General features: G+C 45.4%; 1 protein-coding gene and 1 long non-coding RNA gene across 3 annotated transcripts; one reads left to right on the top strand and one right to left on the bottom strand.

Moving 5' to 3' along the window:
- LOC146335409 (arylacetamide deacetylase-like 3) lies at positions 1-15,559 on the bottom strand. 2 transcript variants are annotated; one of them, XM_084822117.1, is made up of 4 exons: positions 15,404-15,559; positions 6,276-6,492; positions 5,327-5,390; positions 1-1,871 (listed from the first exon to the last, which is right to left on the bottom strand). In XM_084822117.1, the coding sequence occupies exons 1-4, from the start codon at positions 15,554-15,556 to the stop codon at positions 1,097-1,099; spliced, it is 1,209 nt and encodes a 402-aa protein (XP_084678243.1). In that variant the 5' UTR covers positions 15,557-15,559; the 3' UTR covers positions 1-1,096. The 2 variants fall into 2 exon arrangements, with proteins under 2 accessions (XP_084678243.1, XP_084678242.1); XM_084822116.1 differs by lacking the exon at positions 15,404-15,559 and having other exon boundaries at positions 6,276-6,510.
- On the top strand, positions 10,465-24,954 carry LOC146335408 (uncharacterized). The gene is made up of 5 exons (XR_014786038.1): positions 10,465-10,538; positions 10,635-10,788; positions 13,322-13,418; positions 16,889-16,985; positions 23,175-24,954. It is a non-coding gene; the product is annotated as an uncharacterized LOC146335408 (long non-coding RNA).

Here is a 24,954-nt window from a genome sequence, read left to right as displayed (position 1 = left end):
GCATCATGTGGAAAAATATGCAAATACTTATGTCAGAGGCGTCATAAGAATTTACATAATTTACCTGAGTATGTAACATTGAGCATATTATCCCCTATTCCATTCAGATTTTCCTCAGAGGAAACATCTGATATGGGCACAAGCTGGAACAAGCTTGGGGGTCAAATTTCGAGAACGTCAGTGAGGTTGGGTTTTGCTGATTCACAGCTGAAACTGAGAAGCGCTACGATAACCTGAAAGCAATTGCATTATTTCTAGGACATGGCTGAAGTCGGAAAACCATCTAACCATCTAGAATAGGCTTAATATAATGTGTGTTTCACCCACACCCACCCACACCATAACCATAAAAGCAATTAAGCTAACTACTAAAGCTGTATTGAAAGCTGTTTCTACTTTTCTAAAATGTGGTTACAATAGCTAATTCATTTCAGGACATTTTTGGAGATCTCACTGACAGCTGCTACCCCTGTCTCTACCCAGGATCAACAATTTGAGCATTTCTTTATTCCGAATGCGTGCGAAAACTATAAATCCATCTCAACAGCGACATTGTTAAAAAGGATATAAGGAAATTGTTTCCAAACGTCCAAAAATTCAGGTTACTAACATCAGAGGAGATGTGACAGATTAGCAGTACACAGAGAAGTGGATTATATGTAGGGGTGCTGGAGATATTTGAGACAAATTAAAATGAGCTTGGGTTTCTAAGAATCCAACTTGCATAATCCTCTGCAGAGTGATCACCTCAGGCCATGCAGGCCATGGACTTTCGTATCTGTGTTTTGCTTTGTTTTGTTTTACTTTCCGGAATTTTACGTGGATTTATTTGTAGAAAAATACACAAGTTTCTTCTGAGGAAAAGTTGAATGGAATGGAGGATAATATGCTCAATGTTCCATACTCAGGTAAATTATGTAAATTCTTATGAAGCCTCTGATGTAATTGTTTGCATATTTTCCCACACAATGGGGAAAAAAAGTATATATATTTGCACCCATCTGTGAGCAGACAATGGAGCAAAAGGTGTCTGACAATCCACAAAACACAGACAGAGTGGATTTTAGACAGTCCTTACATCCCTAATTAGATGTTTCTATAAATATTTTAAGAAGTGTATTAAATGTTCAAAACTGTCCCGTGTGCTTGGAAATTCCATTAGTCCATAATCAATTCCAAATGTTATTCCATGGAATCCATCCTTAACATGATGCCATTTCACCTTCACACCATTGTCCTCCAGCCGTTTCTTGTACAACAGGCCATCATCCCTGACAACATCATACTCACAGGTTAAAATGAAAGTCTCTGGGAGCTGGCGGATAACACTATCCTCTGCTAAAAGTGGGGAAAACTTTGTATCAAGTACTTCTTTGGACATTTCATAAAGTTCTTTTGAAAATGGAGCAGGTTCTGGTGGCACATAGCCCCTCACCTTAAATTCTTCTGGAATGTTCTCTGCGCTAATCCATTTTCTGTACTTTACCCTGATATCCTCAGGAACATGGGCGTTCTTCATGAATCCATCCAGGTTGCTAATTTTCCCATTGAGATACATGGAGCCAAATTGGATAGCTCGTTTCTTGAACAAGAAAGGGATTGAATGGTTTTGCTGATAGGAAGGCAAGTTGAAGTCCACCGCCTGGAGGAATGGGTAGAACAAGAACTGGGCCCGTAGCCTTGGGAGATCCTTCCTCATCACCAGTTCTTGACAGACCGCAGCAGCAAGTGTGCCGCCACTACTGTCCCCACCAATGGCGATGTGGTGGGGGTCCACGCCATAATCCTCCGCATTCTTCAGAAAGTGGATTGCAGCAGTGCAACAGTCCAGTACTGGGGCTGGAAATAGATGCTCGGGAGCCAAACGAAACCTAATGAAAAAGCAAGACATGGTCTAAATTCATCATGCTAAATTCCTTGAAATAGGGGTATTTTTCTGCATGATATATATATTTTGCATTCACCTATCTAACCCTTTTTTTACAATAAAAGATGGTTCCTGTTCAGTACCGCTTTAAAACAATACAAAAACAATTCTGTTGTATCAAGTAAGAGTACTGAAATTATGCTGTTTGAGCTGTTTAACTCCATATAATCATCACAATTCCCTTAGCCCCCACTTCAATTCAATGCCCAAACATACACTAAGGAGAGGCTTCAGTCTCCAGCTTTTAATCCGTTACTTCACAGGGTCATACAGATGAAAATTCTCAGAGAAACTCTCCGTCTGCAAGGAATGCCTTCAGGGAAATCAAATGGGATTTATGAGAGTTGCTGGCCATTTGAAGGGGGGGGAGGTCCCTCTCTTCTTGTGTGTGCTCTAAGCACAGCTTCTGACACAAGGCCAACTGAGTAGACCGTCTAAGTTCCGCCCCTGTCTTGTCTCTCTTTGCTCTGCGCCTGTGCCTGGCATCTATAAGGTCCACCTCCTGTTTGCTGCCTCTCACCGGGAGGAAGTGAGAAGGGACCCTCAAGCTCAGCCATCTGGACATTTGTAACCTGAGAAGCAGGCCTGCTCATATCTAGACTAGCCTGGGAAAACACCTCCCCCATGTTTAGGGATGGGGGAGAAATCCTCCACGGACCCCAGTGAAGCCAGATTCAAAAGAATCCCAGAGTCCGTGTAGGATCGGAAGACTACGCTGCTATGACGGCTGCCATTTGCGTAGGGGTGGACGAAAGTCACTTACCTGTCGTCGAAGGCCGTTTGCGGTGGGGGGGAGGTGCTTCGCTGCTCCCCCCGCGAAGTTCAGGCCGGGGGGGGAGGCTTCCCGCCTCGCCCGGCTGAAATTCAGGCCGGGGAGGAGGCGCCTCGCCTCGCCCGGCCGCGAACGCGAAAGTAAAAAAAAAAACAAAAAAACGCCCTCTGATAAGCTACATGACGATTCACGTAGCCTATCACGGCTAGATCTGCAAAGTCAGCCGTGATAGGCTACATGAATCGTCACGTAGCCTATCACGGGTGCTTTAAAAAAAAAAAAAAGTGCGTACGCGAATGGCGGCCCCCATAGGGAGCCGCCATTCCCGTTCCTTATTTAGTCGCTGTAGTCTACGTAAATGTTTACGTACACTATGCCGAAAATAAGGGCAACGCAAATAGCGTTGCCCTTATTTTCGCCGTAGTCTGCGTAAACATTTACGTAGACTACAGCGACCAAATAAGGAACGGGAATGGCGGCTCCCTATGGGGGCCGCCATTATCCGTACACTCTTTTTTTTTTAAAGTCACCCGTGATAGGCTACGTGACGATTCATGTAGCCTATCACGGCTGACTTTGCAAATCTAGCCGTGATTGGCTACGTGAATCGTCACGTAGCCTATCAGGGGGCATTTTGTTTTTTTTTTCTTTCATTGCAATGGCGCTCCCGCCTCGCTCGAACACCCGCCGAACCGCCGGCTGGACCAGCCACTGGGAGGGACATTCGGTGAAGGTAAGTCCCGTCCCGGGGGGGGCAGGGGGCGGGGAGGTGCGGAGGATTTCTCCCCGAAACTTGTTCGGGGGGCCGAACACGTTGGCGCTTGGCCCCCCGAAGTTTCGGGGAGAAATTCTCCGCCATCCCTACATTTGCGGCCGCAGCAGCCTGGCAGTGGCCAGCCAGGAGACCAGCTGGAGTTGCCGCTGCCGCATCTGCCGCTGGAGCCGCCGCCGCCGCATCCGCCACCAGGTAAGCTCCGTCCCGGGGGGATTCCGCAGGGTGGCAGGGGGGGGAGGCCATTCCACCACGGATTCCAGGGGGCCAGATTCTTTAGAATCCGGCCTCACTGGAGTCCATGGTGGAATTCTCTGACATCCCTACTTTTAAGAGCTGCAGATTTTATGTGCGGTTGCGCATTTTAAAAGCCCTGGACCTTCACGTGATGGCTCCAGGCCCATGTTTCTGTTCCAGAGTCAGCTGTGGGTTTCTCAGGTGGGGAGAGTCGATGTCAAGGGAGGCGTTTTTCCAGTGGAGGCTGGTGGCCCCAATGCCAGTGGGGCAGTGAACCTGCTTCAGGTTTCAGTCAGAACCAGTCAGAACTCTAGAGGAGCTCTCCAAGGTGCAGAGCAGCTTGGAGAGCTCCTCTAGAGTTCTGATGGGTTCTGACTAAAACTCGAAGCAGGTTCACTACCCCACTGATATCAGAGCCACCAGCCTCTACTGCATTACTCTCTTAGAAGCTTGAGGCTAGTTTCAGGGAAAGGGAGCAGCTGGCATGGGGTGCAACTCTGGCAGTGCCCTGCTCCAAGAACAAGTATTCTTTGGGATGGATGGACCCATCCCTGGCCGGGCTGCAGGGCAACTCAGTGAGCTCCCCCCCAACTCATGTGGCCTGGACCTGCTTGGCAAGCCTCCCTGCTCGCCCTACCCACCCGCCAAGCCATGTGAGTTGCCCCTCCTTTGCACCAAGGACTCCAGCAGTGAAGTCCTTGTGCTTTATGCACACAAGGGCTTGACTGCTGGAGTCCTCCCTCCTTTGGAGGAGGACAGGGCTAGAGTTCTGGGGTACTGCTGAGGCCCCTCCTGCCCTTGCCAGTTGTCAAAGGCTTCCTTGACAGCCAGAGGAGGCAGGATGGGTCCTCAGCAGTGCTCCTGGGAGGCTGTTGATCTCCAGTGCTCTTGGCAGCTGGTTTCAGGAATGAATCTGAGTGTGTGGAGATAGTGAGCAGCTCAGGCTCAGAATGGGAACAGCCAGAACTCGGGGAGGCTCCCTCCCTAGTGAGCACAGATATGGAAAGCCATTCTTCTCAAGAACTTGGCACACAGATGGCTCCACCTGAAGCCCCCCCCCCTCCATGAGAACTCAGGTCTCAGGGGAGGAGGAGAGTGAGGGGTGTAACTTGAGGGAGGCTATGGTCCATCACAGAGCAAAGTGGGAAAAGTTAGAGGTGGCGCTCAGACGCTTCACCCGGTTGGCTATGCATGATAGCCTACGTAGGAGGGTGCAAGTGTAAGGGAGGGGCATCCCCCCTAAGCTAATCTGCCCAGGAAGTTCTTGTTCAAACTGCCAGCAACTTCTCTAACTTCAGCTCCTCTACTGGTGTTCGTAATGGTGTGGAGTAGCTGTTTCCATTGTAGCCTGAAAGTCTCCTAGGATTTGCATTTGTAAAGAACCTGGTCGTTAACTAATAAAGTAGTGAGTCTGAAGCCCAGTACCTAGGAGTGTGTTGATTGCGAAGGGGGAGGACAAAGGAACAGGACAGCTGGGTCCGTCTGCACCCCACAGCTCAGCGAGCGGGGTCCAGGACGCCAGATGGGGGGAATCCGTTGGACTCCACCACTTCCTCGGACTCCTGCACCATCCCTAGGTGCCCTTCCTTCCTGATACAACCAGGGTGAAGCCACTTACCCAACAGTCACAACCACAGAATCACTTCCTTGTGAAATGTAGCGGCTCATCCTTTCATATGCTTCTGAAAAACAGACATATTGTTTTTCAAGGAAGGTCACTTAATAACTTCCACAAATATTTATTGAGAGAAAGCAGTCTCTGGTGATGTTTCAGTCCCACAGAAAAAACATGCTGTAAAAGAGGTATCAAGGCGGATGTGATCATGTGAATTTTGTTATATCCTAACTGCCAACATCAAGTGGGGTTACCAGGTGACAAGCAGAAAAGATTCAAACCTAGGCCAGTATGGTGGGCTCTGTTGTTGTTCATTTTCAGTTATTCCTCAGCATATCTGAAAGCTCTTTCTAAAGCTCTTTTGGGTGTGAACCAGATACACCTTCTCCGTAATTTAAGGATAGTTCATTGGCCACAAAGCTAGAAATTGCAATGGAACTGTTCACCTTTACAGCAGCCCCCTCCCCCCCCCCCCGCAGTTTGAACTGAAGTTGAACTGCAAATGGAGGGCCTTCTCAGTGGTGGTCTGGTGCCAACATTGTCATCTTTTCAGCTTCAGGTTAAAACTGTCCTCATTTCTCAGGCATTTGGCCACATGGAATGAGTCTCTTTGATTGTCTCTGGCTGATGGTTTTTAATTGTTTTACATATTTATTGTTGCTGTGTGTGCTATTCATTCTATATCATTATGTGAATGGTTTTACACTTTATATAATGTATTTTAACATTTGTTCGTTTGTTTGTTTTAAATTTTGTGAACGGCCCAGAGAGCTTCAGCTAAGGGGCAATATAGAAATATAATAGAATAAATGAAACGAATCAAAATATAGGTGAATTATGAATGATTCAGTAGTTCACTAGCAAAACATTCAGAACCCATTTTTAAAGCAGCAACCCAAATTCTTCTAAAGCAATATCGTGAAAAATTGTAGGCTCGCTTCAAAGAACTTACGAATGCTTCCAAACACCCCGACTCCTCCATGAAGATAAAGCACTCCCCTTCTGTACCCAACAGGTGATGATTTTGGATGGTACACCCTCACTGGCACGTTATCAAAAAGCAGATCTTGGATAACCAGAGCTGAGTCCTTCATTGGCGGTATTCCATTCATCAGAATAGTCCAGATTCGGTACCTCTGGCAAATGCCAACCTTTTCCGCAAAGAGTGCCTGTTTAGAGAAAGACATTCCCCATCAATGTGAGTGGCTTCAAGGTAAAAATTGAATTGCAAAACCTATTTGGTTGGATGACAAATGAGCCCCTCTGGCTCATTCAATAGACTTTTTCTTGGGAGGTTTTACATGAGGGGGGATTTCTTTCCATTATTTCTTTTTACATTGCACTCCTATACAGGTCTACTCAGAAGTATATCCCATTGAGTTCAATGGGGCTTACTCCCAGGTAGATGGGTGGAGAAGTGCAGCCTTTAGCTTCAGGATTTGTTTCACACCACCTTCTACATGCACGGAGCAAAACAACATGAAGATTCAACATGGTGGCACAGATTGGGGGGGGGGGGACCCTGCATGCAATGACACAATTTAATACTACTTGAAAGGTGATTTGAAGGCTAGTCCTTTGCTGCTTTTTCTGAGGGCTGAATTACTTTCGTAGCCTATCATGGCTTACTACAAGGATGCAAATGGCAGCCGGAACTCCGGCTGGGGCCAGCCCTGGCCGGAGGCTCCGTGGAGCTGCCGCAGAGCAGAGCTGGCTGGGGAAGATTCCGGGGGGAGGGATGAAGTGCCTCCCCCCCCCCCGCGAACTGACCAGCACGGAGCCAGGAAGGGATTTTCCAGAGCCCTAGTTAGGACCAGCGCTCAACCTGTTCATAACTGATCTGGAATTAGGAGAGAGCAATCTCCAAGTTTGCGGATGACACCACATTATTTAGGGTGGTTAAAACAAAAAAGGTATTGTGAAGTGCTCCAAAAGGATCTCTCCAAACTGGGAGAATGGCATCTAAATGGCAAATGTGGTTCAATATAAGCAAGTGTAAAGTGTTGCATGTTGGGGCAAAAAATCCCAACTTCATGTATGTTTTAATGGGATCTGAGCTAGCAGTGACCAACCAGGAAAGAGATCTTGGGGTTGTGATGGACAGCTCAGTGAAGATGTCAGCCCAGTGTGCAGCCGCTGTAAAAAAGGCAGACTCCATGTCAGGCATAATGAGAAATGGAATTGAGACTAAAACTGCCAATATCATATGGTGCGGGCATCCTTGGAATACTGTGTACCGCTCTGGTCACCACACCTAAAAAAAAAGATATTGTAGAGCTGGAAAAAGTGCAGAGGAGGGCAATTGAAATGATCAAGGGGCTGGAGCACCTCCCCTATGAGAGGAAGTTACAACAGATGGGATTGTTTAGCTTGGAAAAGAGGAGGGTAAGGGGAGACATGATAGAGGTCTACCAAATTATGCATGGTGTGGAGAATGTGGATAGGGAGAATTTTTTCTCCCTCCCACAAAATACTAGAACCTCTAATGCTGATTTCATCCTCTAAAGCTGATTGGTAGGAAATTCAGGACAGACAAAAGGAATGACTTCTTCTCACAGCATGGAGTAGACTGTACAATTTGCTACCGCAGGATGTTGTGATGGCCACCCATTTGTATGGCTTTAAAAGGGGGTTGGACAAATTCCTGGATGAAAAGGCTACCAATGGCTACTAATCTGAATGGCTAGGTGCTACCTCCAGTGTCAGCGGCAGTATGCCTTTGTACACCAGTTGCTGGGGAACATGGGTGGCAGGTTGCTGTTGCACTCATGTCCTGCTAACCCTAACCCCAACCCTAACCCTAACCCTAACCCTAACCTTGGTCGACAGCTGGTTGGCCACTGTGTGAACAGAATGCTGGACTAGATGGACCCTTGGTCTGATCCAGCAGGGCTCTTCTTATGTTTTTATGGAAAACAAGTGACAGGGCTTAGCTGCATGAACAGCTAAGCCCACAATCCTATGCATTTGTAGAAAGAAAAAAGTCCCACAAGTCCCAGCATTCCCCAACCACCTGTGCTGGCTTCAGAATGCTGGGTTGTAGGACTTTTTTTTTTTTTGTCTGAACATGCATAAGATTGCAGCCTAAATGTATGAATAATTCAACATGTGTAAAGGATGTGTAAAACATGTGTTTACAGTAGGGAAGTACGGACCGTGTAAAATCATCTCCATCTGTGTTTCGTGGATTATCAGGCACCTTTTGTTCCATGATCCACTCACAGATGGATTCCAGTTGTGTTTTGTTGTTGTTGTTGTTGCCATGAGGAAAAATACGTAAATGATTCCTTACGAGGGTACACAGAAATTTACATAAATTACCTTAGTATGTAGCATTTAGCGTATCATTCCCCCATTCCATTCCATTCCACTTTCCCTCATGTATATTTACCAGTCTCAGCAGAAACTTGCATATTTCCTTACAAATAGATTTGTATATATTTTGGAAAAGTAAAAAAAAAAGACCCAAAAGTCCATGGACTCTGTACAGCCTGAGGATTCTACAGGTCAGGTTTTTAGAAATCTGAGCTCATTTTAGTCCATCAGGAATTTCCCCAGCTTCCCCAGTACACAGTACATGTGAATATAAGCGTTCATCACATTTAAATGAACACCTGAATAGGGCTTGAGAGAAAGAGGAATTTGCAGTTTTCTCTAACCTTAAAAACAAGCACTTCACTTCTTGTCACAGGAGGCCAGCATAGGGCTTACTCCATTTGGGATATCTTTGTTTTTTGTTGTGTGTGTGTGTTTTAATAATGTCATGGTTTAAATTCTGTAATTTGCATTCTATTTTCATATGTTTTAGAGAATGGAAGCTGCCTTCTGAGGGCAGTGTGCCAAGAAAGAAGGATGAATAATCTTTTATATAAAGAATAACAATGTCAACCATTGTGATTGCTTCCAACTTACCCTCATTTCTCCAGGGTCTTTTTCCTTTTTCCTTTTCCCTTTGGCCCTCTGTCCAGATTGAGAGGATGGAGTGCCTGGGACCTGCAAAGTTGTCCTGGTCCTTACGAAGTATCTGAGCCATACTTTTTGCTAGAGAAATCTTCCTGTGAGTTGACCCATGCCAGGTTGTTGCTTTCATCAGAAGCTGGCAGGATGGGTTAAACAGTGGGCCAGTTGACCCATCACGCTAGCCCATGGTGGGTGACCAACTACGCAGAGTAGGTTGTTTGGCAAACAAACTACTGTGCCCCAATCAGACCATCTGACAAACAAGCAACATGGTGTAGTTTATTTCTGGCCTACCTGCCACTCCTCCTGTAGTCCTTCCACCTGGCCGGGCAGGTATTCCAGCTTCCTTCATGGTGGAAACCATATCCCGCCATCCCTCACACTACCACTATGTCAGCAGCCTGTCTCCGATTGGTCCACTTCACACTAAAGGCATCTTCCTCTGTCGGCTCCCCCAGTTCATAACCTGGAGTCGATCTTTACCCTCTGCCCCCCACACACACACAACCCTGGCCCGCATTGCCCTGATTTCCAAGGACTTCCTTCCCACTCCTACCCCCTCCTTCCCACCCACCACCCCAATTACTTGGAGTCAGAATAGATGCTTCATAATGCAATACAGGATCAGGACACTGTAGGACTAGGGATGTACGAATTGTATACCTTCAGTGCCGCTTGACTTCTGCAATTTGTGGCCGGTGCTCCGTTCCGCTGTTCACAAGCCCCTGGAATTCTCCTCTTTTTTTCCCGCTCCAAAAATTATGAAGATAAATCCATACTGAAAACCATAATTCTGGTGCCCAGCCATCTCCGTGAGTCTGCATAACTTCCATAAGAATCGCTATTTTTCGTAAATATTTACGTATTTAAAAAAAAAAAATGAAATCCTCCGTCTCAGTTTACTTTCGGCCAAAACACTTCCTCTTCCTATGGGCTTCCCAAAAGAAGGCTGTCTTGGGTGTGCCTGAGCGATAAACTCTTTGTTTAAAGCAACAGTGTTTTAAAGAAAGAAAAAACCTTTTAAAATGACCATGCTGGTCCTGGAGCGGCATGGCCATTTTAAAAGGATCTTTCTTTCTTTCTTTCTTTCTTTCTTTCTTTCTTTCTTTAACAGCATTGCTTTAAACAAAGAGTTTATCGCTCAGGCACACCCAAGACAGCCTTCTTTTGGGAAGCCCCTCGGAAGAGGAAGTGTTTTGGCCAAAAGTAAATGGAGATGGATTTCAATTTAAAAAGGACACCCACAAACAAGGCGGTGAGCACAATTCATTCTTTTAAAAAACTTATGTATTTATTATCGGAATATACTACACTACATTTTTATTTACAGAAATTCCACTACTCTTTGCAGTCAATGAAAAAAACCCGCATGACTGTTGGCTCCTTAGGACTTCATGGTGCCATTCTGAAGGGAATTCAATCCCATTTCAGTCAGTGGCAGAATTCTCCGACATCCCTATGAAGGCCATCTTTTCCAGTTGAGGAAAAGTATGAGTGTACGAAGGGTAAGTTGGGAGCAAGCACAATTTGTGACATTGAACAATATCAGCACTGATCATGGGGCACATCAACTTCCATGGAGAGATGAGGATGTCCTGAATGGACAGTACAGACTCCACATGTAAAAAGCAACATGAATGGCACTGGAGGCAGTGGAGGTAGTGATCTCATCCCTACTCCCCTTCCTCACATGTAGAGCTTACACATGATGAGAATGTTTATAGGGCTAGATTCTCACAGCCATCCAAATGAGTGCACATGGTGTGAATGCAAGTTCAATGTAACATGTCTCCTTTGGGAGACAAGATCCATCCATGTACTTCTCCCACTGCACAGAAAATAAGAGCAAGAATTGCCCCCTTATGCTGCATCTCTGCTTTCAGAAAGGTGGTGTGAGGCCCTGATGCTTCTGATCTCTCCACCTGTGCATTCCATCCCCACCCTTCCCAAATTCTCTGAGGGTCAAACTGCAGGTTCCATTAAAGATGTGGCTAGACTCTCTCTCTCTCTCTCTCTCTCTCTCTCTCTCTTGTAAGGTCATGACACCTCATATGGATCAGGACTAAGGATGTGTGAAATCACTCCTGTCTGGGTTCTCCAGACTCCTGCCCAACCCCTGCCCCCGCTCACCGGTCCCCAGACTGCGCTCGAGCTCCTCCCACTCTCAGTGAGCAGCCTGCAATCACCCCAGCAGCTTTGTCAAGCTCCGCGGTTGCCAGTTCTAAAAAAATAAAATGGAAATCGCAAAAATGTGCATGTTTTCGTATGTGCAAAAATGCGCATTTTGCAAATGCGTATGTTCTTATGTGTGAAATGCGCATTTTTGTGAAGGCACACATTAGTGTGCATACAAAAATGCACGTTTTTAGAAAAATAGGCATTTCCGTACATACACAAATATGTGCCTTCACAAAATACGCATTTTCGCATGTGCACAAATTCACGCAATTTTGCAATCGCCATTTTGTTTCTCAGAAAATGGTGACCGCGAAGCTCGACCAGGCTGCCAGGGTGAGTGCAGGCCAAGCAGGGGGCAAGCAGGGGCAGGGACTTGGTGAGCAGGGTGCAGGGGTGCGGGCAGGAGCAGGTCTGCCAGATTCCCAGACTGAATGGGGTCTCCATGCCATCCCTAATCAGGACCCTAGAGAGGTGATGTCAGGGTTCTCCTTATGACCTGGACCCCCTGAGCAACTCTTTCAGGATCTCTTGCCTCAAGAGTCTCACCTTCCTCCTTTTCCCTTTCCCTTTCCAGTAACATGGGGTTAAGGCTGTAGACATGGGGTGACTGACACTGACTTTAGACACTTGGGTTTAACCAGTACAGTTTACTGGTAAATTAAAGCAAACAAATCACAACTGCATGTATTTACACAATCAAGCTGAGTGATACAAAAGGCAGAAAGAGAAAACAAAAATTGCAAAATGCACGTGCCTTTACCCTAGCTGTACTTAGAATTCTCCAGGCTGCTTCTTCCTGCTCCCCGTTCAGGCTCTAATCTCCACAACTCTGCTCTTACTGGCTCTCTCACTATCTTTATATGCCCTCCTCCATCAGAATCAAAAGTACTATTTCAAACAGGAAGAAATGAAACTTAACTGGGGAAGTGAAACTGCCAACAAAAACTCCAGGCCAATAAGCCTGACCGTTTTTTTACTCCAACTCCCCCCCCCCACCCATAGCCTCCATATGCCTCAAACCTTCACAGGTGGGTAGGAGATTTTAACCCTTTCCCACATGTCCGCTGTTTACATTACAACTGGATTCCTGTTTTGGCAATGTAAATTGGAGGCATGGGGACCACATTCCATAATTAAAGGAACAGGCAATGCACATAGAAGCTTACTGTAAAACAATGTCTCTGACAACCTTGGGGTACTGGCAGCATTCTAGCTTCAGAGTGATACTGAGCATTGTTGTTGTTGTTGTTCAGTAATTAAGTCGTGTCCGACTCTTCGTGACCCCATGGACCAGAGCACGCCAGGCCTTCCTGTCCTCCGCTCTCTCCCGGAGTGTGCTCAAGTTCATGATACTGAGCATGCCCAACATGATTTTGCTCGCAGTTGCTGCCATAGGCTTCCATGGGACAGAAAACCCTTAAGAACCTTTGAACTGCTACTCAGAACTTCATCAAACCAATGAAAGGTGTGTGTGTGTGTGTGTGTGTGTGTGTGTGATGTGATCCATGGGTTATGTGTTTCCATCCCCTGCTCTACTCCTAAAAGGGATGAGGACATTTATTTCACGGTCTCCAAACTGAGAGTCAGGATGACATCACCCGTAACAGCGTGTGCTAACAATGTCTGCACAGCAGATTCTGTTCTAGAGGTTCTTTAAGTTAATCAGGTTTTGATCATCGTTAACCCAGTTTTCAAGTTGTAATTACTGGCCATGGTTGCAATTTCTATTGAGCTGCAAACTAGAGCTGTGAGCAAATGGCCTCTTGAAATTCTCCACCTGACTTGTGGGCAGAGAAATCCAGGAGACAATTTCACCAAATTTCTCCAAGGGGACGAGAAATTCTCAGCTCTTTCTCCCAGGTAGAGATGCTGGAGAAATTTGAGATGGACTACAGTGACCTTGGATTTCTAAGAAACTGACCTGAGGAATCTGCTGTGGAGTGACCCCCTCAGTAAGGTAATTTGTAAGGTAATTTGTATATTTTTCCCCATGATAAAAAAATAAAAAATAAAATATTCACATCCGTCTGTGAGCAGACGATGGAACAAAAGGCACCTGACAATCTGCAAAATACAGAGTGGATTTTACACAAGTTCATACAACCCTACTCCCAGGTAGGGCTCCGCAATGGCAGAGCATGGAGCACAGCTTCATTCTTTTTTCCTAAGGCTTGCGGGGGGTGAGAATGTTGTACTGCAACAGCATCAACTGCTTGGCAGGGCAGCCCCCTCTTTGCATTCACCACAACACAGTAAAGGGCAGGGTGGAATCTAGGGATGTACGAAAGTCACTTACCTTTTCGCCGGTGTGATTCGCCGGAGTTCCGGCCACAGTGGCCGCCATTTGCGTGGCTGCCTTTGCCGTGATAGGCTATGTAAATACTTACGTAGCCTATCACGGCAGCCTGGCAGGACACAAATGGCAGCCGCAGCAGCCGGCTGAGATACCAGCTGCCACCGCCAGAGCCGCCACCGGAGCAGCCGCTGCCAGAACATCTGCCCCAGGTAAGCTTCGTCCCAGGGGGGATTCTGCGGGGTGGCGGGGGGTGGGAGGACATTCCGCCATGGTTTTCGGGGGGCGTGGCAGAATTCTCCGCCATCCCTAGTGGAATCTAGCTCCAGGGATGAGGTGGGGTTAGCGCTCTGCCAAAAATCTGCCCTCCAAGTTTCTGAAAGTTTTCTCACTCCATGAAAGAGGCTTCCTTTGTTCTGCCTCATTAAGTATATTTTATAATGTATTTTTGTGGTGTTTTTGAGCTTGCCAAATCACAGCCAGCCTCCCAGGCTGCCTGCATGTCCTGATCTGAAAAAGCCCCAAGGAGGAATTACCTCATGGTGCCTTTAACTGAAGTTTATGAAGCTGAGGAGACTACAGGGTACCAGAGAGATGATTGTACAATCAAAAATGGGAAACTTGTGCTCACTCCTTGGGCACCTCCTATGCAAAGTAAGCCCAAGAAACCCAAACCCGACCCATGAGAATTTCTCCAAAATTCCTTCACCATCAAATTTCTTTTCGATAGCAATTTCTCTTCTGTCAAGTTGAATGTAAAGGTAAAGGTAAAGGTGTCCCCAACCAGTCGTGTCCGACTCTAGGGTACGATGCTCATCCCCGTTTCTAAGCCAAAGAGCCAGCGCTGCCCGAAGACGCTTCCGTGGTCATGTGGCCGGCATGACTGAACACCGAGGTGCACGGAACGCTGTTACCTTTCCTGCCGAGGCGGTACCTATTTATCTACTTGCAATTTCTTGCTTTCGAACTGCTAGGCTGGCAGAAGCTGGGACTGAAGATGGGAGCTCACTCCGTCATGCAGCACTCGGGTCTTGAACTGCTGACCTGCCAACCTTCCAGTCTGCAGTTCAGCGTCTTAACCACTAAGCCACCGCAGCCCCCCAAGTTGCATGAGAATGGTCTAAAAAAAGTGGGAGAAATGGTGGCACAGCACAACTGCAAACACAAAAATAAACATACTAGCAAAGACAGAATGGCTAGAATAACTGGAATTACTTCTACTGGACATAAGTCAGAGACCTTCTCAGCAGCAGCACCATTTATGTCACTTGCAGGAGAAAAACGGAAACTCTCTTTCACTTCGAAATCACTGCCACACAAAAAGCAAATTAGAGATAAGTTCTACATACAGTTTTCTACAAGCTGGGATGACAAATACACACCTATGACTTTCTCTTTACTAGGTATGGGAAGCAGTGCTGTTCCATCAAAGTAAGAACCTGCAAAAGGCCATTTCATGAGATATGACCAGACAAAGGCACGGTATATATCTAGCTATCCCAATTAGTCCCATGCCATCAATATGCCAGTAAATTCAGCAACTGGCTATATCCTCACTCTGTGTCTCATATTTAAATAAGCCATCCAAACCAGCCATGCTATGCACACACATCAAAAGGAAAACCTATGTTAAAATCAGGGAGACTTACCAGTCCAGCCACATAACCCATAAAAAAATTAAGAATTCCTAGTTTTAAACGCTGGGTTATCCCTGCAGGAATATGTGTCCTTGTAATATTATAATAAATTCCCCATGCAAACAGCAAAGAAGCAATGAAAATGCTCATATATGATGCCAGCATCCACAGAATGTGATCAGATGCCATTTTGGAAAGAGGTATTTCCCTTCCCATGGCACCAGAGACTTTGGTGTCCTACTACCGCAGTTGCATCTTTCCAGTTAATCATGAGTTAGATGCCAGACACTATCTTCCTCCTACATACATATTACCCAGAGCGTAGCTAGATGCTGGTTGCAGATTTCTGGGAAGCTGATCCACTCTGCTCTGTCTAGGCTGTATATACTTCAAATCATCATGTGGGTGTGTGAGAAATTAACCTTACAATCCTCCTCGACCAGAATACAGGAAGTTGAAACAGTAAATGCTCATTCATTTGTGGAAGATCACAACCAGAACAAATCATTAGTTCACAAAGAATAATAAACACTGGTCCTAGCTAGTGCTGTGCTGAACATTTCTCCCACAAGTTTTTCAAGCATTCTCATTCAATTCGATAGAAAAGAAAGGGCTTGAGAAAAGGAGTCCAAAGGAGGAGAAATTTCAGAGCAATTCTCGTGGGTTTGGTGGGGGCTCTTGTGCTTACCTTTACTTGTGAGGTGGCTGAGGAGTGAGCACATGTCTCCTGTCTTTCAACATACAATCACCTCTCTGGCCACCTGTAGCCTCCTCAGCTTTCTACACTTGAAGCCCAGGTTAAGGCACCATGAGGTAATTCCTCCCTGAGATCTTCCTCAAATCAGGACATGCAGGCAACCTGGCAGGCTAGCTCTGACTGTTGTTGTTGTTCAGTCGTGTCCGACTCTTCGTGACCCCATGGACCATAGCATGCCAGGCCTTCCTGTCCTGCGCTCTCTCCCGGAGTGTGCTCAAGTTCATGATACTGAGCATGCCCAACATGATTTTGCTCGCAGTTGCTGCCATAGGCTTCCATGGGACAGAAAACCCTTAAGAACCTTTGAACTGCTACTCAGAACTTCATCAAACCAATGAAAGGTGTGTGTGTGTGTGTGTGTGTGTGTGTGTGTGTGATGTGATCCATGGGTTATGTGTTTCCATCCCCTGCTCCACTCCTAAAAGGGATGAGGACATTTATTTCACGGTCTCCAAACTGAGAGTCAGGATGACATCACCCGTAACAGCATGTGCTAACAATGTTTGCACAGCAGATTCTGTTCTAGAGGTTCTTTAAGTTAATCAGGTTTTGATCATCGTTAACCCAGTTTTCAAGTTGTAATTACTGGCCATGGTTGCAATTTCTATTGAGCTGCAAACTAGAGCTGTGAGCAAATGGCCTCTTGAAATTCTCCACCTGACTTGTGGGCAGAGAAATCCAGGAGACAATTTCACCAAATTTCTCCAAGGGGACGAGAAATTCTCAGCTCTTTCTCCCAGGTAGAGATGCTGGAGAAATTTGAGATGGACTACAGTGACCTTGGATTTCTAAGAAACTGACCTGAGGAATCTGCTGTGGAGTGACCCCCTCAGTAAGGTAATTTGTAAGGTAATTTGTATATTTTTCCCCATGATAAAAAAATAAAAAATAAAATATTCACATCCGTCTGTGAGCAGACGATGGAACAAAAGGCACCTGACAATCTGCAAAATACAGAGTGGATTTTACACAAGTTCATACAACCCTACTCCCAGGTAGGGCTCCGCAATGGCAGAGCATGGAGCACAGCTTCATTCTTTTTTCCTAAGGCTTGGCGGGGGGGAGAACGTTGTACTGCAACAGCATCAACTGCTTGGCAGGGCAGCCCCCTCTTTGCATTCACCACAACACAGTAAAGGGCAGGGTGGAATCTAGGGATGTACGAAAGTCACTTACCTTTTCGCCGGTGTGATTCGCCGGAGTTCCGGCCACAGTGGCCACCATTTGCGTGGCTGCCTTTGCCATGATAGGCTATGTAAATACTTACGTAGCCTATCATGGCAGCCTGGCAGGACACAAATGGCAGCCGCAGCAGCCGGCTGAGATACCAGCTGCCACCGCCAGAGCCGCCACCGGAGCAGCCGCTGCCGGAACATCTGCCCCAGGTAAGCTTCGTCCCAGGGGGGATTCTGCGGGGTGGCGGGGGGTGGGAGGACATTCCGCCATGGTTTTCGGGGGGCGTGGCAGAATTCTCCGCCATCCCTAGTGGAATCTAGCTCCAGGGATGAGGTGGGGTTAGCGCTCTGCCAAAAATCTGCCCTCCAAGTTTCTGAAAGTTTTCTCACTCCATGAAAGAGGCTTCCTTTGTTCTGCCTCATTAAGTATATTTTATAATGTATTTTTGTGGTGTTTTTGAGCTTGCCAAATCACAGCCAGCCTCCCAGGCTGCCTGCATGTCCTGATCTGAAAAAGCCCCAAGGAGGAATTACCTCATGGTGCCTTTAACTGAAGTTTATGAAGCTGAGGAGACTACATGTAGGGGTGCACGAAAGCCACTTACCTGGTCTCGCAGCTTTTCGCGGTGGGGGAGAGGCACTTCGCTGCTCCCCCCGCGAAGTTCAGGCCGGGGGGGGAGGCTTCCCGCCTCGCCCGGCCGCGAAATAAAAAGTAAAAAAAAACAAAAACGCCCCCGTGATAGGCTACATGACGATTAACGTAGCCTATCATGGCTAGATCTGCAAAGTTAGCCGTGATAGGCTACGTTAATCGTCACGTAGCCTATCACGGGGGCGTTTTTTTGTTTTTTTTTACTTTTATTGGAATGGCGGCGGTGGCAGCCGGTCGAAAGACCGGCTGCCGCTCCCGCCCCTGACGAAGACCCGACGAACCACCGCCAGTTCAGGACATGCAGGCAACCTGGCAGGCTAGCTCTGACTGTTGTTGTTGTTCAGTCGTTCAATCGTGTCCGACTCTTCGTGACCCCATGGACCATAGCATGCCAGGCCTTCCTGTCCTGCGCTCTCTCCTGGAGAGTGCTCAAGTTCGTATTCATTGCATCAGTGATGCGATCTAGCCATCTCATCTTCTGCCATCCCCTTCTCCTTTTGCCCTCAGTCTTTCCCAGCATCAGGGTCTTTTCCAGAGAGTTTTCTCTTTGCATTAGGTGGCCAGAATATTTGAGCTTCAGCTTCAGTATCTGTCCTTCCAATGAGCACTCAGGGTTGATTTCCTTTAGGATGGACTGATTTGACCTCCTTGCAGTCCAGGGGACTTGTAAGAGTCTTCTCCAGCACCACATTTCGAAAGCATCAGTTCTTCGGCATTCAGCCTTCCTTATAGTCCAGCTCTCACAGCCATACATTACTACTGGGAAAACCATAGCTTTGATTAGATGGACCTTTGTCGGCAAGGTGATGGCTCTGCTTCTTACTATGCTTTCTAGGTTGGCCATAGCTTTCCTCCCAAGGAGCAAGCGTCTTTTAATTTCATGGCTACAGTCACCGTCTGCTGTGATCTTGGAGTCCAAGAAAATAAAATCTGTCACTGCTTCCATTTCTTCCCCTTCTATATGCTAGGAAGTGATGGGGCCAGATGCCATGATATTAGTTTTTTGAATGTTGAGTTTCAAACCAGCTTTTGTACTCTCCTCTTTCACCCTCAACAAGAGGCTCTTGAGATCCTCTTCACTTTCTGCCATTAGGGTGGTATCATCTGCATATCGGAGGTTGCTGATATTTCTCCCGGCAATCTTAATTCCGACCTGTGATTCATCCAACCCGGTGTTTCTCATGATGTACTCTGTATATAAGTTAAATAAGTAGGGTGACAATATGCAGCCTTGTCGTACTCCTTTCCCAATTTTGAACCACTCGGTTGTTCCATGTCTGGTTTTCACTGTTGCTTCTTGACCCTCGTACAGGTTTCTCAGGAGACAGGTAAGGTGGTCTGGTACCCCCATCTCTTTCAGAATTTGCCACAGTTTGTTGTGATCCACAAAGTCTTTAGCATAGTCAGTGAAGCAGAAATAGACGTTTTTCTGGAATTCTCTTGCTTTCTCCCTGATCCAGCAAATGTTGGTGATTTGATCTCTAGTTCCCCTGCCTCTGCAAAACCCAGCTTTTACTTCCGGTAGTTCTCGGTTCGCATGCTGCTGAAGCCTAGCTTGTAGGATTTTGAGCATCACCTTGCTGGCATGTGAAATGAGCGCAATTGTGCGGTAGTTTGAACACTCTTTGGCGTTGCCCTTCTTTGGAATTGGAATGTAAACTGACCTTTTCCAGTCTTGCGGCCATTGTTGAGTGTTCCAAATTTGTTGGCATATTGAGTGCAGCACTTTAACAGCATCATCTTTTAGGATCTTAAATAGCTCAGCTGGAATACTGTCATCTCCGCTAGCTTTGTTGTTACTAATGCTTCCTAAGGCCCACTTGACTTCACTCTCGAGGATGTCCGGCTCAAGTTCAGTGACCGCACTATCATGGCTATCAGGGACATTCAGATCTTTCCTGTATAGTTCTGCTGTGTATTCTTTCCACCTCTTCTTAATCTCATCTGCTTCTGTTAGGTCCCTGCCTTATTTGTCCTTTATCATGCCCATCTTTGCACAAAACATTCCCTTGAGATCTCCAATTTTCTTGAAGAGATCGCTAGTCTTTCCCATTCTGTTGTTTTCCTCGATTTCTTTGCATTGTTCATTTAAGAAGGCCTTCTTGTCTCTCCTTGCTATTCTCTGGAACTCTGCATTCAGTTGGATATATCTTCCCCTTTCTCCCTTGCTTTTCACTTCCCTTCTTTCCTAAGCTACTTGTAAAGCCTCCTCAGACAGCCACTTGGCTTTCTTGCATTTCTTTTTCTTTGGGATTGATTCCATTGCTTCCTCCTGAACAATGTTACGGACCTCCGTTTACTCCATTTTAAGGAACCATAGTTCCTCAGGCACTCTGTCTATCAGGTCTAATCCCTGAAATCTATTCCTCACCTCCACTGTATATTCATAAGGGATATGATTTAGGTCATTTCTGAATGGTTTAGTGGTTTTCCCTACGTGTTTCAATTTAAGCCAAAATTTTGCAATAAGAAGCTCATGATCTGAGCCACAGTCAGCTCCAAGTCTTGTTTTTACTGACTGTATAGAGCTTCTCCATCTTTGGCTGCAAAGGACATAATCAATCTGATTTCGATATTGACCATCTGGTGATGTCCATGTGTAGAGTCGCCTCTTGTGCTGTTGGAAAAGAGTGTTTGCTATGATCAGCATGTTCTCTTGGCAAAACTCTATTAGCTTTTGTCCTGCTTCATTTTGTACACCAAGGCCATGCTTGCCTGTTATCCCGGTGATTTCTTGACTTCCTACTTTAGCATTCCAATCCCCTATGATGAAGAGGACGTCGTTTTTTGGTGTTAGTTCTAGAAGGTGTTGTAGTAGGTCTTCATAGAACTGATCAACCTCAGCTTCTTCGGCCTCAGTGGTTGGGGCATAGACTTGAATTACTGTGATGTTGAATGGCTTGCCTTGGATTCGTACTGAGATCATTCTATCATTTTTGAGATTGTACCCCAGTACTGCTTTTCCCACCCTTTTGTTGACTATGAGTGCTACTCCATTTCTTCTAAGGGATTCTTGCCCACAGTAGTAGATATAATGGTCACCTGAATTAAATTTGCCCATGCCTGTCCATTTTAGTTCACTGATTCCCAAGATGTCGATGTTCAGTCTTAGGTAAGCTCAAAACACCACCAAAAGAAATTCAAGATAAATTGTTGAATCTGGCCCTTAGAGGTTCTCCAGGTGGCCATGCCCCCTGATTCATTGATTCATTGATCGATTGATTGATTTACAATATTTGTATACTGCTCCACATCGAGAACAGATTTCAGATATCTATGTATGTGGGTTTTGAACTTTGAGATGGTTCTCTTTTGTTGTTGTTGTCGTTGCTGTTAAAATTAGGAGAGAAATGAGGTAATGTCTGTGAACTCAATGTATGATATATAACTAAGATAAGAACTAGAGAATAACAATAAGCATTTGTTGTTTAGGGGGAACCAAAGGTAGATAGCTTACAAGCTTAAGAGATATTTTAGTGTATGTGTATTGTGTGTCTATGTTGTTATTGTCTTTTGTTCTTCTTTTTAAAAAAATAAAAAAAATTACACGAAGAACAGATTTTGGAGTGAGGAACACAAGAGATCAATAAAAATATTATGTTATAATTTAAATATCAGATTAAAATTATGTTATAAAACAGAATACCAATAGAAACCGTGACTGGTCAATTAAGGAATGCCTCCTGGAACAGTGCTGTTTTCAGGAGGTACCAGAAACAGCATGGTGCTGGTGACTGCCTGACCTCTAGGGGCAGGGAGTTCCAAAGAAACAAAGATACAAACACTCCTGGTAGACTCCAGTCGGGCCATAGGTCCATGTGGAACCACCAGGAACATGCCTTCTGATGACCTTAGTGACCAGGCAGTGACCTCAGTAAGGCCCTTCACCTGGCCCCACCCCATTTTCCCCAACCACTAATTTTTGGGTGATATCCAGGGGTTTGCTTGTCTCTCCCCAACCCCTCTAATTCTAAAAGGTTGAAATGCCACTCCCAAGGTTTGCTTCTTGGCAGTAAAAGCTTTATGCTTTGGGAGGGGGGTATTTTTGGCTCACCCCTTGTGCCTTCAGCTCCTCCCACCACTGGAATGTGGATATGGCCCCCTAGACCTTCTCCAAAAGGTAGCCTTCATTGAAAAAGGTAGCCCAAGGACCAAGTTCAATTGCTTGAAAAGAGAAGGAGGGTGAGGGCAGACATGATAGAGGTGTACAAAATTATGCCTGGTGTGGAGAATGTGGACAGGGAGACATTTTTCTCCCTCTCTCCTAAGATTGGAACCAAAGTGGGTCCTCCCATGAAGCTGATTGGTGGGAGATTCAGACAGATCAAAGGAAGGACTTATTCACACAGCGCAGAGTCGAACTATGGAATTCGACTGAATAAAGCATTTTAGAGTGAATATTTCCCTAAACTACACGTTTTGTGAACAAGCATCGCAGGACTGGGAATGTGAAAGCTTTGAGCACAAAATGTGTTTGTATTTGTGGTGTGTGAAAAGGCACGTTCTGGTCTTGAATGAGCTGAAATACTGCTCTGTGCTGGGCATAGATTGATTTTTCACCCATTGCCAAACACTTCTGGGGTGCTGCAAGGTTCTATCTTGGTTCCTGTGATTTTTACTATCTACATGGAACGATTGGGTTTGCAGGTTTGGGCTGAGGCCCGCAATATGCAGACCCCACTCAGCCCTAATTTTCATTTCCGTTTACTCATCCTCGGGGGTGGGTGGGGGTGGAACTCTTGAACTGGTGTGGTTTGGGGGAGAAGGAGGACAAAGAAGCAGAAACATAATCCAGGTGTGATGAAAGTACTGTGGGTTGGGAAACCTCTCCTCTGGATGGAGGCTTGCAACTGGTCCTAGACTGGTTTGCACTCTCCTCGAGGACTATGTACACCATTAGTCAGTTCTCCTAGGCTCAGCGCTAACTTGGGAAGCTGAGGTGGAGATGGCAATCAGGAGGGTGCACTATTTTACCCCAATACATCTATAAAGGTAAAGGTGCCCCCAACCAGTCGTGTCCGACTCTAGTGTGCGGTGCTCATCCCCGTTTCTAAGCCGAAGAGCCAGCGCTGTCCGAAGACGCTTCCATGGTCATGTGGCCGGCGTGACTGAACACCAAGGTGCACGGAACACTGTTACCTTTCCCACTGAGGCAGTACCTATTTATCGACTTGCAATTTCTTGCTTTCGAACTGCTAGGTTGGCAGGAGCTGGGACTGAAGACGGGAGCTCACTCCATCACGCGGCACTCGGGTCTCGAACTGCTGAGCTGCCGACCTTCCAGTCTGCAGTTCAGCGTCTTAACCACTAAAAGCAGTTACCAGAGGACTTCCGTTCAGAGCCAATGTCACCCTCGCAGCATTCCGCAGAGCCTCCGTGGGACGCCAGCTCAAACAGCTTTTTAAAAGGTTGAAAAACCTTTTCATCTCTCCCCTGGAATTAAAAGGGGAGGCAGGAGCAGCATCTGGATGAAGTTTTGGAAGAATAGTCCTCTGTGCAAATTAGCAGGGGGGCTGGACCCCAAGACTAGCGTGCCAGTGCTTAATCAACAGACACGACTGAACGACTGAACAACAACAAAAGTTGTTGTAGGTCACAAAAGTTGTAGGTCACAAGCTTTTTTCAACCAATTTTCTGTTAGAATTTCTCAGTCGGAGGCTTTTGTGCGCAAAAATACTTACTGATGCAAATTTGTCTACTTTTATAGATAAGCTTTTGCATGAGATACTCCCTGTGCCATCAGATTACTCATTTGATATTGAGCAGGCATTCCATGCTTCAAATGCCAAAGGGACTGGTTATACGATTATAATCCAATTTGCAAGAATCTCCACAAAAAAATTATATCCTGCATTTGGCAAGAGAGGCTGGAAATCCTTTTTGGAAACAAGATAAAGTTATGCTTTTTCCAGATTAAACCAAAGACGTTGCTGATAAAAGAAGGCAATTTAGCAAGGCAAAAAATTGGCAAAACAAATGAACTTACAATATCACTTAAAATACCCTGCTACATTTTGCATTTTTTCTGAAGGCCAGATGAAGAAGTTTCTAAATCATGAAATGGCGGAGGCGTGGCTAAATGGAAAATCACATGAGATTTCTGTTCCAGACCCATGAACTGGAATCTACAAACATGTTTTGTTAACTGGCTATGTTTAGTCTGTGAGATTCAGACTAGGCCAGAGATAGTTGCTCATATATATATCTGTCCTTTTTTTTCTTCTCTCATTTTTTTCTTCTCTCTCTCTTTTCTTTAAATCCTTTCTTTTTAAAATGGGTATGATATACTGTACTTAAATTTACTGTTTGGGGGTGTATAGAAATGTACACAGTCATTTATATATCCAGTACAAAATACATTAGTGATTGTTGTAAGGTTGCTTTTAAGTTTATTATTATATAACGTTATAACATTTATTAGTGATTTGTTATTATTATTATTTATCCTTTTTAATCTCCTTCCTTTTTATTACTATTATTATCATTATTACGAGACTGGTTAGTAAGATTTTTGGCTGGTTAAATTGTTAAGCTTTACATTAATAATAAGCTTTTGTTAAGCATATGTTAGCTGAAGGGCAATGTATGGTTCCTGGAAATGAATTGTAGGCCTGCTTCTTTGTTATAAGACTGATGATATGATATTGAAATGTAAGGTTGATTATTTATGCAGTATTGAATTGCAATATATTGCCAATGTTATAGGTATAATTTGTAAGTAGAATGGGATTTGAAGTTACTGTGTAATGGAGTTTAAATTTAATCCTTTTAAATAACTTCTTATATATATTTTTTCATGCTTTCTTCTTCCTTCTCCTTCATCTGTTTTCTTTTCTTTTCTTCTTTTCTTTTTCTCTTTTGTTATTGCTGTGTCCTCCTAAGAATAGTGTGTTGTTGGGAAATTGTAGTTACTGATTAGGTTGTTGGTACTGTTTATTTTATTTATAAAGATAAAAAGTAGAATAAAAAGTTACCAGGG

Source organism: Heloderma suspectum, chromosome 15 (assembly GCF_057233095.1).
Source record: "Heloderma suspectum isolate Gila_16-S chromosome 15, 16-S_ref, whole genome shotgun sequence".
Taxonomy (NCBI): Eukaryota; Metazoa; Chordata; class Lepidosauria; order Squamata; family Helodermatidae; genus Heloderma; species Heloderma suspectum.
Note: the sequence above shows the minus strand (reverse complement) of the source record. Positions and strands in the feature narration are given on the sequence as shown.